The following is a 14,545-nucleotide window of genomic DNA, read 5'->3' on the forward strand; positions in this document are numbered from 1 at the left end:
ATCACTTGTGGAACACATTTAGACCAATTTAAAACCATGAAGAAAGAAGAACAGATGTAAACAGCCAAGAAAAAGAAACAGAAGTTTCTGACTCATTACAGACAGAATTTCAGTCGGTTAAAGAAAACTTCTATAGTTTATTCCAAACATCCTTCGTACATAATTATTAAAATAGTTTGTTACATTGACATTATTTTACATGTAATAACTGTAATGAAATGCAAAGTACTACATATTTAATTATACATTTCATGAAATTGCAGTTAAATATCAAAATACACTCTAAAAAGTATTTTGTCCTGCTGAGATTTCATTTTTAGTGGTAATAATAATTTAGTGGACATACTATAAACAGTTCTGAGACAAATACAGTGCTTTGTGTACAGAATAACATAAAACCTGCTAACTAGGGTTTACTAGCATTATTATACAATGTCTGTTTACAACTTTAAGAAGGTAATCATATTTGGCCCACGCACTACAGAAGAGGTGTCCTGCAGAGTGTGATCAGGTGTGTTTAACTGTGTTTAACTCTGCAGGAGCTCTTCAGGAATCCAGGATGAGCTCTGAGATTTGGCAGGATGTGTACTGTTCAACCAGAGCAGACAGCATATCATTTCAAATCATATATATAAAAAAAATAAACCTATTCACTAAGCGGTACTCCTATTAGTAGAATTTCCTTTTGAACACATCCTGCCTGTTTGCACAGAACAAAGTTCTCACTGCGTGTTCTGATTAAACTGACACTAATTAGATCATCTGACAATTTCAATGCCACTAAAACACTCTTCACAAAAACCTATTTTGTATGCCTCTCCTTTCTTGTGGAGTCCATTGAGTGCATGCTGTCATTAAAGCTAAAAGGGGGCATATGCTGGAAAATTCAATGTCGACTTTATGTTTAAAAATTTATTTGTTTTTAAACTGTGACTGTAAAGGCCCCGATGCACTTCAAGCGCAAATCGAAGAATGAACAAAATCAGGCCAAAACCAAAATAGTTCGGAGTTTGTTTCAGGAGTTCAAAACAGGTTTACGGAAACTTTAGGGAAACGTTTGCTCTGGCTGGTAAAGGAACGGTGGCGAATTGGTCGGTGGCGATGATGTAATAGGTGTGTGTGTGCTGAGGCTCCGCCTTCTTTGCCATGCAAATCTTCTCCAGTTCTTTTCTTCTGTTGAGTCCGTCGAGGTCAGACACGAGTAAAAACATGAACACGCTGCTATATAGTAGAAAATTAAGTTGTAATTCTTATTTAAAGACACACTGACAGTTCTTCCATGTTTAATACTGTAAAGCTGCTTACTTCTAAGCAATCTATTGTATAAAGTGCTATTAATAAAGGTGACGTGACTTTACTGGAGTGCTGAATTGCAGAGCTTGTGCAAACATATCCTTTCTCGACTACTGTTTTCTCACAGCTGTCATTTTTGTTGTGTTTATTTTGCTATTGAGAAGTAAGCATGCAATATTTACATATTCATCTAAACGCCGCTCTCAGCAGCGCGGGCAGTTTCGGGATGTTCACTACGCTCTTTTTACCCTTAAGAAAATAACAAAAAAAGAGTTAATATCGGGGCCTGAAGTTGCTTTGGATAAAAGCATCTGGCAAATGGATTCATGTAAATATGTGCTGCTTTTCCAATGGGAATGGTCAAATGAAGAACTCTTCTGCTTGTGCGTGTTGATGCGGTGAAGCGTGAGTCTCTGCTTCAGACAGCACATGCTTCAGGTCCCGGGACAGAGTCAGCAGCGCAGACCCTCCTACAGCACAACCCGTGTCCACATTGGTCTCGGCCTCCTCCTCCAGCAGGAGGCGTGATGTCGAGGTGTCAGGGGTTACCGCCGGCTCACTCCAGGACACGGACTGGCCTGCCGGGCTGCTGCGCTGGGACGAGTAACAGGAGCTTCCCGGAGGAGTGCTGCAGGTCCCGTCTGATCCCACACTCTCCCGACCACACGCCACTGACCTCACCCCTCGAGGACAGCGTCCCACGGGCTGCTCCTTCACACGGCACGGCCTCCTGCAGGGGGGGGGGGCAGCTGGCCCGTTCCTCAGATGCATCCTGGGACAGCTCAGGGGAAACGCAGACGTGAGGAGAGCCTGGGGTTGAGCCGGGCCGCTAACCTGCAGAAGAGCCACGCTTCATCAATTCAACACGATTCACACTTTTAAGGAACATTTACCATAAAAAAAAAAATGCTGGCACTATTTAAATGCTGGCACATAGTGTAGATGCTGTATAGTATAGACATAAAAAAATTCTGCCACATAGGGTAAACCCTCAAGTCATTCCAAAACCATACTATGTTTTACCACAAAAAGTAAAAAGATCTATAATTGTAAATTACACTTGCATTTGTCTAGTAGATATGTGGGTGATTACCCTCACCCTTCCCTCAGGTCATTTTGACCCGAAACTCCTTTTTTTAAAATTTATTTTTTTATTGAGTGTTCATCAGAGGGGTCCAAGACCCAAGGACTTTAGTCCCACTTGAATACACACACGAAAATTTTTTTTCAATGGATTCGAGTTTTGTTTTTGAAATTTAAAAAAGTAACAAATCCTTCCCTCACTGGTCAATTTGACCCCCGTAGGAATGAACTGAATGCGAGGAATGCTTCAGTACACATAGAAACATAAAAATGCTCAAAATTCGAACTAAAAATGCTAAAATTTAATTAAAATATTATTTTATAATGTCTACACGTGTATCTGAATGCACACTGTATGAACTGACTTTAGGACCCAGAGGAACAGCTCAGTTGCTCCATATAGAGATATAAGGCTTCATCAGTTCTAGAGTGGCTAGAGTCATGAATGAATTAATGAATGGATGAGGCATTTATAAAACGATTTCATATGTACTACTGTACACCAAAAGCGCTATGGCATATATGGCGGCTGGCAACATTAAATATCATGATATATATATTTTTTCCACAAGAGGTCGGCAAATACACCCAATGTAAGATATTTTTAGCTGAATTAAAAGGGTTATGCATGAAATTGTTAGTTATTTTGAATTTAAGTTGAAAGAATGTGAGGAATGTGCTTAAATTACTATTTAGTTATTATTTATTGATCAAATCTAGTAATTTAAAGGTAAATTAAATTTAAAAACAATAACAATCTCCACAAAAAAAAAATCATTAAAAAAATAGAAAAAATATTATCAAAATGAAATAAAATAAGCTTTCTGGACAAAAGTAATTTTAGGGCATCGGGTCCTTTTGATCCGCAAGGGAAATATATGTTACAAAGTGCGAGGGAAGGGTGAAGGGTTAAGATATTATTCATCTCTCCGCAACTCTCAGTCAAATAGATTTACATTATAGTTGTATCAGTTGACATCTACAAAATTTGGTTGCAAAACATGAGAAACAATGACATTTGATGTGACTGGCCCCATCTTAAAATAATGTACACTTGTGGTCTTGCGGACTTCAACAACACTGAAGTTATTTTAGGTTGCAGAAGGTCACTATCTAGACCCCTTTATGCATCCTTGATGCGTTTATGGCTTTTATACATTTGTTAAATTGTTTCCAAATTTTTTGCCTGCTATTTGCGGTTTTACAACAAAAGGCTTTCTTTAAAAATATAACATTTCCTAATGGGGTGGAGTTTGGTTAAGGGTTAGAAATATTTCTGAACAGATACTTTAAAATAAATGCATGTACAAAATGTAACCTTTTGTCCATGTTTTCAGTCAGTGTAATTTGTAGCAACAGCAGGATAAGTATGAGTGTAGGATAAGTTGACAATTTCAAAACAACCTTAATATGCAGCAGATAAATTTAGGAAAATTATATCAAAATTAACCAAAACCAACCAAAACGGTTTGGTTACCAACATTCTTCAAAATGTCTTGTTTTGTGTTCTGCAGAAGAAAGAAAGTCATACAGTTTTAAAACGACATAAGTAAATGATGACAGACTTTTCAATATCGGGTGTCCCTTAAAACAATAATGCTTGACATATTACAATTTGAACTATCAAGCATATACCACAACCTTCGACTTGAGTTGACTTGGTCTTTTGACAAAATAATGAGACAAAATAGCTGATTAGAGTTTGTTTCATAAATGACGATTTTTGTGATATCGACACTGTCATTGAACTAAACTGAATCAACGTTGAACTGACTCAAAATGAATAATGACACTATTGTCTTCTGTCCAGCTGAATTGAATTAATTTCATAATTGAACTTTACACGGTTATTGAACTGAACTGAATAAAGACACTGAATATGCAGGGTTCGTACACCTTTTCCAAGGTCAAATTCAAGCACTTTTCAAGCATTTTCAAGGTCCATTTTAAAGCTTTTTCCAGCACCTTACACCACCGTAAATTACATACCAATACATAGTCAACATTATTATTTAGAGTTTTTATTACATTAAAAGAGATAATGCCAAAAACAGCCAAAATTGTGTTTCGTAATAGCAGAAGGACCAGATATTTAAGCAAATCACAAGTTTTATTTTTCAAAATGTATCACTGTCTAAGTAGATAATGCCTATGAATAATACTTTTCATTATATTAATGTCCAAATATTGCTTCCCAGATAATATGATTTTCAGGCTGTAAAACTGAAGAAATTTCAAGGGCAGAAAATATGAAGACAAGAACAGAAATATATTACAGGCCTTGGTTTTGGGACACATTCTTGATATAGACAAGGTTTGAACAAAATCTGAGATAGTGCAACACCAACCTGTAATTCAATTTTAACCCAGAAGACTGACAGTGCACATCAGGCGCTCAGGCACCTGCCAGATAAATAGCCTATATTAACTGATTTTTTTATTTTTTATTTAATTGCCAAGACATTTATCGACTGGAATAGAGCAGAGTAAATATTGCATCCTCAACCTTACAGTCGGCTGCTTGTATGACACTCAATCTGACACAATTTCTGTTCAGCAATCAACGATTGTTGTTATGCACTGGGCTAACGTTTCCAGGTTTTAATTTGTGGGTAGTTAACGTTACAGTAACTGTGCGTTAACTGGCTATGTTCACTGCATATTCCACAAATGAACGTGCCATAACGGACATGCAATACTAACATCACATTATCACACCAAGTACTCTCAGTCACTAATGGCCCTTACAACTCCGCCAACTTTTGCCAGCAAATCGCTCTGTATCTGAAGGGCTACATTTCTCCATTTAATTAATGAACTATTCAGTCAGATAGGTATTTGAAATACAGTTACAATTTCAAGCATTTTATCCAACATTTAAGCACTTTTCAAACCTTGAAAACACAACATCAAAATTCAAGCATTTTCAAGTATTTCAAGCACCCGTACGAACCCTGATTATTGCTTTTTTTTTAGAGTTGCTTTATGGCAGAATTTGAATTTGACACAAGTTTGCATCATTGATTGGTATTTTCCTGTTTATCACTGTGAAGCTGCTTTTATACAATCTGTATTTTTATAAAGCACGATAGAAATAAAGGTGATGACTTGACTTGACCTGAACTCTGCATAAAAGATTTGTGGACATCTAAAACTCAATGGGATTTACCAAATTAACAAGTTCAGAAAGGTCAACTAATTTTGTTTCACATTGTTATTTTCCCCAGCGATCGGCACTGATCCTCAACAAACTCATCTCCATACGCGCGTGACTCCGATCTTCAACCAGATGAACTGCATAATATTCTGATTGTTCTGATCCAATCTGACCTCTGACCTGTAATGCTGCCTGAATCATAATCATACACTGTTCATTCATTGGCCAGAGGAGAACTGAGCGACTTAGTCTGGTTTCTCACAAAGTTTATTTCTCCATTCTGTCACTGATGAGTATTGGTTTCTGCCACTGTCGCCTTTTACATCTTTGTTGCCATTGGCTTGATTTGCTTAGTTGGGGACATTTAATTTTATATTTAATTTAATATTCAACAATAATATTGATCTGCCTGCTTTTACACTATTATACAAGAACTGAACTGAGCTGGACGATGACATCACGGTTTACTCCAGAGCGGCTATATACAGTATATATATGAATTAACTAAATCAATAACTTATTTTACAACAAAAATGAAACATCATTGAACTTAAGCACATTATTGACTGTGAAGCTATTTTCTTCTGGAAACTATTTTTTTTGCATTATTTTCCTGTTATCTCTGTAAAGGTGCTTTGAAACAATCTGTATTGTAAAAAGCCCTATATAAATATATGTGACTTGACTAATAAAAATATACAGTATATACAGTATATAGCTTAACCTGCATATATATATATATATATATATATATATTAGGGGTTTAACAATATATCGTGCCACAATATATCGCAATACAAAAATATGTATCGATCTGTATTTTATATAGTTTGCCCGAAATTAAAATTACTGGATGACAAAAAAAAATTAACGTTTACAGAGTTTAAGTGTCAGTACTACATTAAACTACAATATGCTTTTATGTTAAATATAATGTTTATCATAATGCAATGGGGGAATATTAGTGTCCTGATAATGCCAAATAACTTCTGTTACCAGTAAAAAGTGTTCTACATTATTTTAAATATATCTAGTCAGTGACAGAGCGCAAGCATATTCATCTAAAATAATTCTGTTTTCAGCTTCAGAATCATAAATATTTGTATTCTGGTGTCTCTATTGTCCCGTGTTTTGGGTTTCCAGCACCAAGTCCAAGCCTATTCATTTACACACACAATGACACCAAATATACCATTTACTCAACAGTACATTTTTTGTTAACCCTTTACCACATGTAAAAGTATCACAATAATATCATATTGTGAGTTCAGTATTGTGATATGTATCGAATCGGGACATGTCGTTACACCCCTAATATATATATACACACAACCGTTCAAAAGTTTGGGGTCAATACGATTTTTTTTTTTAAAGAAATTAATACTTTTCTTCAGAAAGGACACATTAAATTGATCAAAAGTGACAGTAAAGACATTTATAATAATGCAAAATATTTATTTTTTAATTAAATGCTTTTCTCTTGAACTTTCAAAGAATCCTGAAAAAAATGAATCACGGTTTGCACAAAAATATGAAGCAGCACAACTGTTTTCAACTGTGATAATAATCATAAATGTTTCTTGAGCATCAAATCATCATATTATACTGATTTCTGAAGGATCATGTGACACTGAAGACTGGAGTAATGATGCTGAAAATACAGCTTTGATCAAGGAATAACTTACACTTTACTATATATTCACATAGAAAACAGCTGTTTTACATTGAAATAATATTTCACAATATTACTGGGTTTGTTTTGTATTTTTAATCAAATAAATGCAGCCTTAGTGAGCAGAAGAGACTTCTTTTAAAAACATTAAAAATCTTACCGACCCCAAACTTTTGAACAGCATATATATATATATATATATATATATATATATATAGCTGGCTGTAGTAACTAAAGTAAATTTAAGACAAATACCATCTATTAAAGAAACCCATTGGTTTACGGTTGGTTAAATATCATGGTTTGGGGATTTAGAAACCGGAACACATTGCCGTGACCCACCTGAAAGAGGACCTTGTTGCCGTCCAGGTCTTCCGTGTGCCATCGAGTCGAGCTGATGGGTGAGCAGGTGTTGGGCAGCAAGGGCACGAGCTGCCCGATCTCCCCCACCCTGAACTGCAGCACGGCGGAGCAGCATGGCTCCACTCGGACGCCCGGCGCGAGCTGTTTGATGGCCAACTGCAGGCTGAAGCCTTGCTCTGAGAGCAGAGTGAACCAGACGAACCCGGGCTTCTGCTCCTCCGCCCTCCTCCGCACAACCGTCTCGTACAAACGCACACTGTCCTCGAAGTTATCATAGGTGCTGTGCAGAGTCACTCGCACCACCTCCTCTCCGTAGTGCACCGTCCGCACGCCCCACACCGGCATCCCCGCGCCCAGGCTGGAGAAGTCCCGGCTGGGCAGGAGGTAGGGCCTCGGCGGGGCGCTGGACAAGGAGCTCTCAGTGTGGTGGATGTGCCAGGGCGGGCGCTGCAGAAAGTCCAGCACCCTGAGGATACGCTCCTCCCCGAAAGACTCGTGCAGGAACATGGTCACCGCGAGTGAGGGGAAGCCGTCAGTCCTGGCGTCCTCCTGAAAGGGACAGGCACGCTCGGACACCCGGAAGAGGCGCAGCCCGGGCCGGACCCACCGGAGCAGGCGGTCCAGAGAGAGCTGGAGCAGGAGCGAGTCCCCGGGGTTAGTGAGCAGGTGCAGGGTGACTAGGAGACGCTCCTCCTGACCCGGGCGGGACACGAGGTCAGCTGTGCAACAGGCACACAGGGACATATCAAACCACAGATCTGGCAAAATCAAAAGCCTGCTGTTGATGTGATAGGCTATTAAATGTAATGTATGGAAAACGGACTTACTGCTGCTGCTACTGCATGACATTTTACCACAGTCAGATCTGAAGAAAACAAACAAGAACACACGGTAACACTTTATTTCGATAGTCCACTTTAGAAATACTACTGACCTTAAGTAACTTTGCAACTACATGTCAACTAGCTCTCATTAGAGTATTAGTAGAGTGTAGTAGACTGTCAGTAGACGGTTATGGTTATGGTTAGGTGTTAGGGTTCGGGTTAGGAGAATAAGTTGACTTGTAGTTGGCAAGTTACTTATAGTCAGTTACTTAAGTGTTTGCAGATATTAAACATACAGTCTACTAATACTCTAATGACAGCTAGTTAACATGAAGTTGCAAAGTTACTTATAGTAAGTAGAATGTGTAAAGGAAATAAAGTGTTAACCTTTATCTTTGATGCTCCCTTTTGAACATTTTGTTGACTATAAGTAACTCTGCAACTTCATGTCAACTAACTCTCATTAGAGTATTAGTAGACTGTCTTAATATCTGCTAACTCTTTATTGTGATGGTCCTGCAACAATCATTATACTGACTATAAGTAACTTTGCAACTACATGTCAACTTATTTTAACCCAAACCCCACCAGTCTACTAATACTCTAATGAGAGTTAGTAGACAATAAGAGCAACATTACTTATATAGTCAAGTTACAGAATATGTTAAAGGGACCATCATAATAAAGTGAAACCAAAAACTTAACAACCAATTATAATGGGTTTAATACTGTTCTAATGACATCCATCCTTTAGGGTGGCGTATCAGCTCATGAAGCAATAACCCTATTATGACCTAAAGTTCCTGAAACCGGTTTTAATTATTATTTTCATCAGTGTCCCAGAAACCAAACAACATTAAAAACTTCAAAATTTAACGTGAATTGGTAACACTTTAATAATATTAATATTAACATTAATATTAGTTAATTCATATTAACTAATAATTAATTCAAAATGCTGAAGAAGTAGGCTATTGTTCGTTCTAAGATAGACAATAATGTTAACTAATTAACCTTACGGTAAAGTGTAACCGTTTAATTCAAATGTTCATTCAATCAAAACAAATAACTCTTAGTAGGTTGCATACAACGAATAATAGTTGTGTGATTTAGATTTTGTAGCCGTAATGCCAAGTTTTACTATTTGATCACCACATTAAATAGCGTATATTAGAAGGCAAAAAGTTGTTTGTATTGTTACAATGACTGTACAGTTTGTTGCTGACGTCATAAAGCATTCGGCTGCTGTCGGTTACCGTGTTTCTCCCCCTTAGAGACGCAAACAAAAGTGAGTTTATTTTTAGCTTTCTCCGCTTACTCACCCCGCAGTCTCCGCGCCCGAGTCCACCGGTTCATCCTCCGCCCTGCCCGTGAAGAGAAGCGATTGTCGGAGGAGCATAATGTGCGTTTACTCGAGCGCAAAACCCGCTTTAAACATGCTCGAGGTCTTCGGCGAGCGCTGAACAAACCCGTTTGTGTTCCAGGAGTCGTGTTCACGCTTACGTCACTTCAGCGTTTATAATTTATGATGATGAGCCACTCTAACTAAAACCCTAAAATATGGGAGGAATCGTTAGCCTACTAGATGAAGTGTCTTTCGAGAACACAGATGAAGAATGAGCAGGAGTCGGGGGAAGGGCTCCGCACAATAACATTGAGACCCGAGCAGATGCTGTCATCGGACGAGTGTGTGTGTGTGTGACAGACAAACAGTCGATACAGAGACTTAAAAAAGTTCCTTCTGAAGTCTGTTTGCAGGTGCCACTTGGATTGATATTTTGTATCTACTGCTGTAAAATTGAGATATTTAGCCCAAATAAAATAATGGACACCCATTCACGCCCCAGAAACTGATAAAATTAGCCAGAAACTGATCATTTCATTACATGACAACAATACAGCTCAACAATAAACCAAGAAAACATATGGTAGGCCTATGTGACCTTGCAACAGAACACACTGTATATTATTTAACATTTATTTGATTTATTGAAGAACTCTCCGGGATATGTTGCTGTGCTTATTAAGCAGTCATTCTGAACCAGGTATCACTTTTTAGACTTTTTTTCTGCAGCTATTACCTGTATGGGTGGGATAACTTTTAAATGTTTTAATTAATTTACTTAAATTAGGACTAGGCTACATTATTATGTCATTATTTGTCCCATTTTTATAAATGTTCTTTTTAAATGTAATAAACGGTATGTGTCAGGATTATTTATTATACAGTACTGTGCAAAAGTCTTTGACACGTTAGTATTTTCACCCCAAACAATGGTTTTAAGCCAGTTATATATTATTCGCTGTAGTGTGTCAGGAAATATTACTTTTCCAAACATTCATTTTGACAATAATTGTAATAATCCAGTGAGATTTTTGTACGCACTTGTTGCCCCAGTTCTTCTGGATTTAGTCTGTCTCTGTTTTTTGTTTCTTCATTTTTCACAGATAGATTAGATACGGGACACATTATTTTCCCTGTTAATACGGGATGATTCCATAATTTACGGGACGGGTGGCAACCCTACGCACTTATGCCATCTTCCTATTGAAGACCCATGCAACCAAAACTTTCATGCTTCAAAGTTTATAAAGACAACGTAAATGTAATTAATAAGAATCTAGCGGTCTTCTGAAGTAATTTATTCACTTGCAAACATTGATCAATGCTTGTAAACATTATTAGTTCTTGTGTAAACTCCACAGTGCTTCTGTTTCAGTGAGAACGGCCTTCACTGGTCATTTACCATAATTGATGTACTCTATGCATGCATGTTATTCAATGTTTATATGTGAAAAAAAATAGAATATAAATGTCCTAACTTCCAGGATCCTCCATTGTGAAAATTAGAGCAAGACGAACAGTCTGACCCAAAACGGCCAATCCTTTTATTGTTTTTCCCCCCGTTCTTTTTCTACATTTATTGATGAAAACAAGGCCCTGTACAGTTCACTTCAGCATTGAGTACAATAACAATTATTTTACAATTTTTACACATTGAAATATAATAATGCTGAAAACCCAAACTGCCCCCCATCCGTTTAAACTGCATTCAAAAGAATTCCTTTAAAATAAAATGCTTTTAAGTCATCTTACAATTGGCCATGTCAGACATGAAAGAAAAAAAGAAAAGAGAAAAAAAAACAAAAACTGAGGGAAAAAATACAGCCAAACCACCTTTTTGTATGCAGTGCAAGTCCACCTGTGTCCAATCTGACAACCTGACAGGTGAAGCACAGGCGACCAGCAGCCAGAAATCAGAACCTGAACAAACTATAAGGTGCCATAAACCAAACTCACTTACACACATAGAAGAAGAAGAAGAAAAAGAGAGAGAAAAAAATGAAGGAATTTCCTAATGATATGTATGGTCTTAATGATATCCAATGATGGGACACTGTGTGACTTAATACATTTGGTTGTATGATTATAAGGGACAGACACACACAAAAAAACAATTCTCTCATAGAGACCAAGACCTTCTGTAAAATCTTTGAATCTAATCCAGTGGAAAGCCTTGTGGGAATCAGTAAGAACGATTTAAAACAAGTTCATTAGAATGTGAATGTTTTCTTCTCAGTTTATTCCCAGTACGAATGACAACAAAGGCAAAAAAAGGACATAAAATAAAATAAAATAACATCCCATGTGAGGTGTGTGACAAAGTCCCAAAAACGATGCTTGCTCGCTCACTCTCACTCGCTCTTTCATGCCAGATTCAACGTCGCTCCTTCATGCTACATATGTGTACACTTTGCGATCTTCTGGTGTTCTTGCCAAGTATTCTCTCTCAATAAGTCCTTCAATACGCTTTTTAATGACTACGGGACTTGGGAGGAATCGTGCCTTCAGCTGCTGGGTTACCTAAAGGCAAAAACACAAGACAAACTGAAGTCCTACAAACAAAAGTCCAAAAATTTTCCATTTCTGAATACAGTGAAACTGAAAATGTTGATGATCTCATTTTACGTGGCACTCTTAGTCCCCCACAAAAACCACAGACATCACTGCTATTCTCAGATAAAGCCAGAATGAAGTATATAAACACAGTTCACACTGACACTCATACGTGTTACTTCATATGAAATGAAAGCTTGGGTTTAATCAGACCTCATATTATATTACATAATATCGCTGGGGTCATATATGTGAATTAACGTGGGTGAACAACAAAAACAAAAAAAATACTATTTCAAATATTATTGCATTTTTCAAAGCATTTATGAAAAACTTATTTTTATATTGATTCCAAGTAAAATATGAATAAAGGTCTGTGTAATATTGATCAAAACTGCACATGAACAAAACCGATCTGATGATTAATCTTTGATCAGAGCTGTCCCACTCTAGACTCCAACTTCATTATGCTTTATATGCTATATACTTTTTACTATATTTAAATAGATCATATAGACAAACATATGGAAGCTTGTTTCCGCCACAGAATAAAACATTTAAAAAGATAATGGTGACTTTTTCTCACAATTCAGATTTTTTTCTCAGAACTACAAGATAAACTCGCAATTGTGACTTTATATCTCGCAATTATATCTCACAATTGTGAGTTTAAATCTCGCAATTGTGAGTTTAAATTTAACAATTCTGACTATATCTTGTAATTGTGACTTTATATCTCGCAATTATATCTCGCAATTGTGACTTTATATCTCGCAATTGTGACTTTAAATCTCGCAATTGTGACTTTAAATCTCGCAATTCTGACTTTTTATATAAACTCATATTAATATATAATATAATCTCACAATTGTGAGATTGAATCTTGCAATTGTGAGTTTAAATCTCGCAATTGTGACTTTTTATATAAACTCATATTAATATATAATATAATCTCACAATTGTGAGATTGAATCTTGCAATTGTGAGTTTAAATCTCGCAATTGTGAGTTTATATCTCAAAATTCTGCCATGTTTTCTCAGAATTGTGAGCTCTAAACTCACAATTGCGAATTATAAAGTGTAAAAAAAAAGAAAATTCTCAGAATTGCAAGTTTATATCTCAGAATTCCGAGATAAGCCACAAGTCCTTTTTTTTATTTTTTTACTCTGTGGCAAAAACAAGCTCCCATTACAAATATATATATATATATATTTTTAAATGCTCAAACTATTGTCACAAAAAAAAGTAGTCTCCGCACCTCTGCTACAAGAACATTGTGCTGCATTTTCTTTCTGGACTTCATGATTCGAACAATAGCTGCCTCAATTTCATGTTTCCTGTCGTCATCCACCTTTTGTCGCGTCTCCTTCCTCTCAGGGTCCGATTCCCCCTGTTTGGCTGCGACTGCAGGGAAGAGACACAAACAGGTTAGAGGAAAAGGCTTTCCATGCGATTACCTAGGAGAAGATCTCTGATGCCCATGCCAGAGTTGATGCACATTTTAAAGGCTTTTTAAGACCTGAAGAAATAAAAATGAATACTGTACACTAGGGATGTGCGATATTGGCCACAAAGTTATCTCTCGATATTTTCACTTTTGTTGTATATAAATATATATCGGTATATATACACATGGATAAGTTACACCCCACAAGAGCTGCAGTTTTGAGATGCTCTGACCCAGTCGTCTAGCCATCACAATTTGGCCCTTGTCAAACTCGCTCAAATCCTTAAGCTTGCATTTTTCACACGTCAACTTTGTGCTTTACCCTGCAGGTCTTGATGCCCAATTCTGATTTGTTGCCTATATGCGATTTTTTGGACCGCCCGTTTACACGTTCTTTCAATTGTGACCCATATCCGATTCATGCGTTTACACTTGCTATATGAAACATCCCGCTAGCTTAAAGGCAAGTTCGCCAAACACCACTTTTGAATAAGAATGATATCAAGTCTCAAAACTCCACGAATCACAGCAAGCGTATCGGTGAGAACACTCGTTAAAACAGCATACACACACCTGAAATTGACTGCACATCACATATTTGACATTATTGAAACTGCTTCCAATCGTATTGCAACGGACCGGTCTACGGGACATAAAATAAGCCTTAAAATAAAGGGGTTATTGGGCTGTTTACATGGTCATAAAGAGCCTGCACAGCGACAGGAAATAGAAATGAACACAAAAAACCTGCCTAGTGCCTACATGACACAACACGGTGGAGATGCACTCAGGAGCAGAACAGCTGTG

At 37.1% G+C, this 14,545-nt stretch overlaps 2 protein-coding genes across 3 annotated transcripts in view; both read right to left on the reverse strand.

Moving 5' to 3' along the window:
* Positions 1-113: 113 nt before the first annotated feature.
* fam124b (family with sequence similarity 124B) lies at positions 114-10,084 on the reverse strand. 2 transcript variants are annotated; one of them, XM_077207569.1, is made up of 4 exons: positions 9,715-10,084; positions 8,396-8,433; positions 7,548-8,287; positions 114-2,127 (listed from the first exon to the last, which is right to left on the reverse strand). In XM_077207569.1, the coding sequence occupies exons 1-4, from the start codon at positions 9,789-9,791 to the stop codon at positions 1,654-1,656; spliced, it is 1,329 nt and encodes a 442-aa protein (XP_077063684.1). In that variant the 5' UTR covers positions 9,792-10,084; the 3' UTR covers positions 114-1,653. The 2 variants fall into 2 exon arrangements, with proteins under 2 accessions (XP_077063684.1, XP_077063685.1); XM_077207570.1 differs by having other exon boundaries at positions 9,605-10,063.
* Positions 10,085-11,252: 1,168 nt separating this feature from the next.
* The window catches only part of cul3b (cullin 3b), a 30,962-nt gene continuing 27,669 nt past the window's right edge, over positions 11,253-14,545 (reverse strand). The window contains exons 15-16 of the mRNA XM_077207563.1: positions 13,550-13,695; positions 11,253-12,257 (exon numbers count right to left, since the gene is read on the reverse strand). Coding sequence (XP_077063678.1) covers positions 12,126-12,257; positions 13,550-13,695 — 278 coding nt within the window. The 3' untranslated portion in view covers positions 11,253-12,125. The remainder of the gene's footprint in view (positions 12,258-13,549; positions 13,696-14,545) is intronic.

This window comes from Siphateles boraxobius, unplaced genomic scaffold (genome assembly GCF_051911475.1).
Source record: "Siphateles boraxobius isolate OS27281-9 unplaced genomic scaffold, OSU_SipBor_1 6, whole genome shotgun sequence".
Classification (NCBI taxonomy): Eukaryota; Metazoa; Chordata; class Actinopteri; order Cypriniformes; family Leuciscidae; genus Siphateles; species Siphateles boraxobius.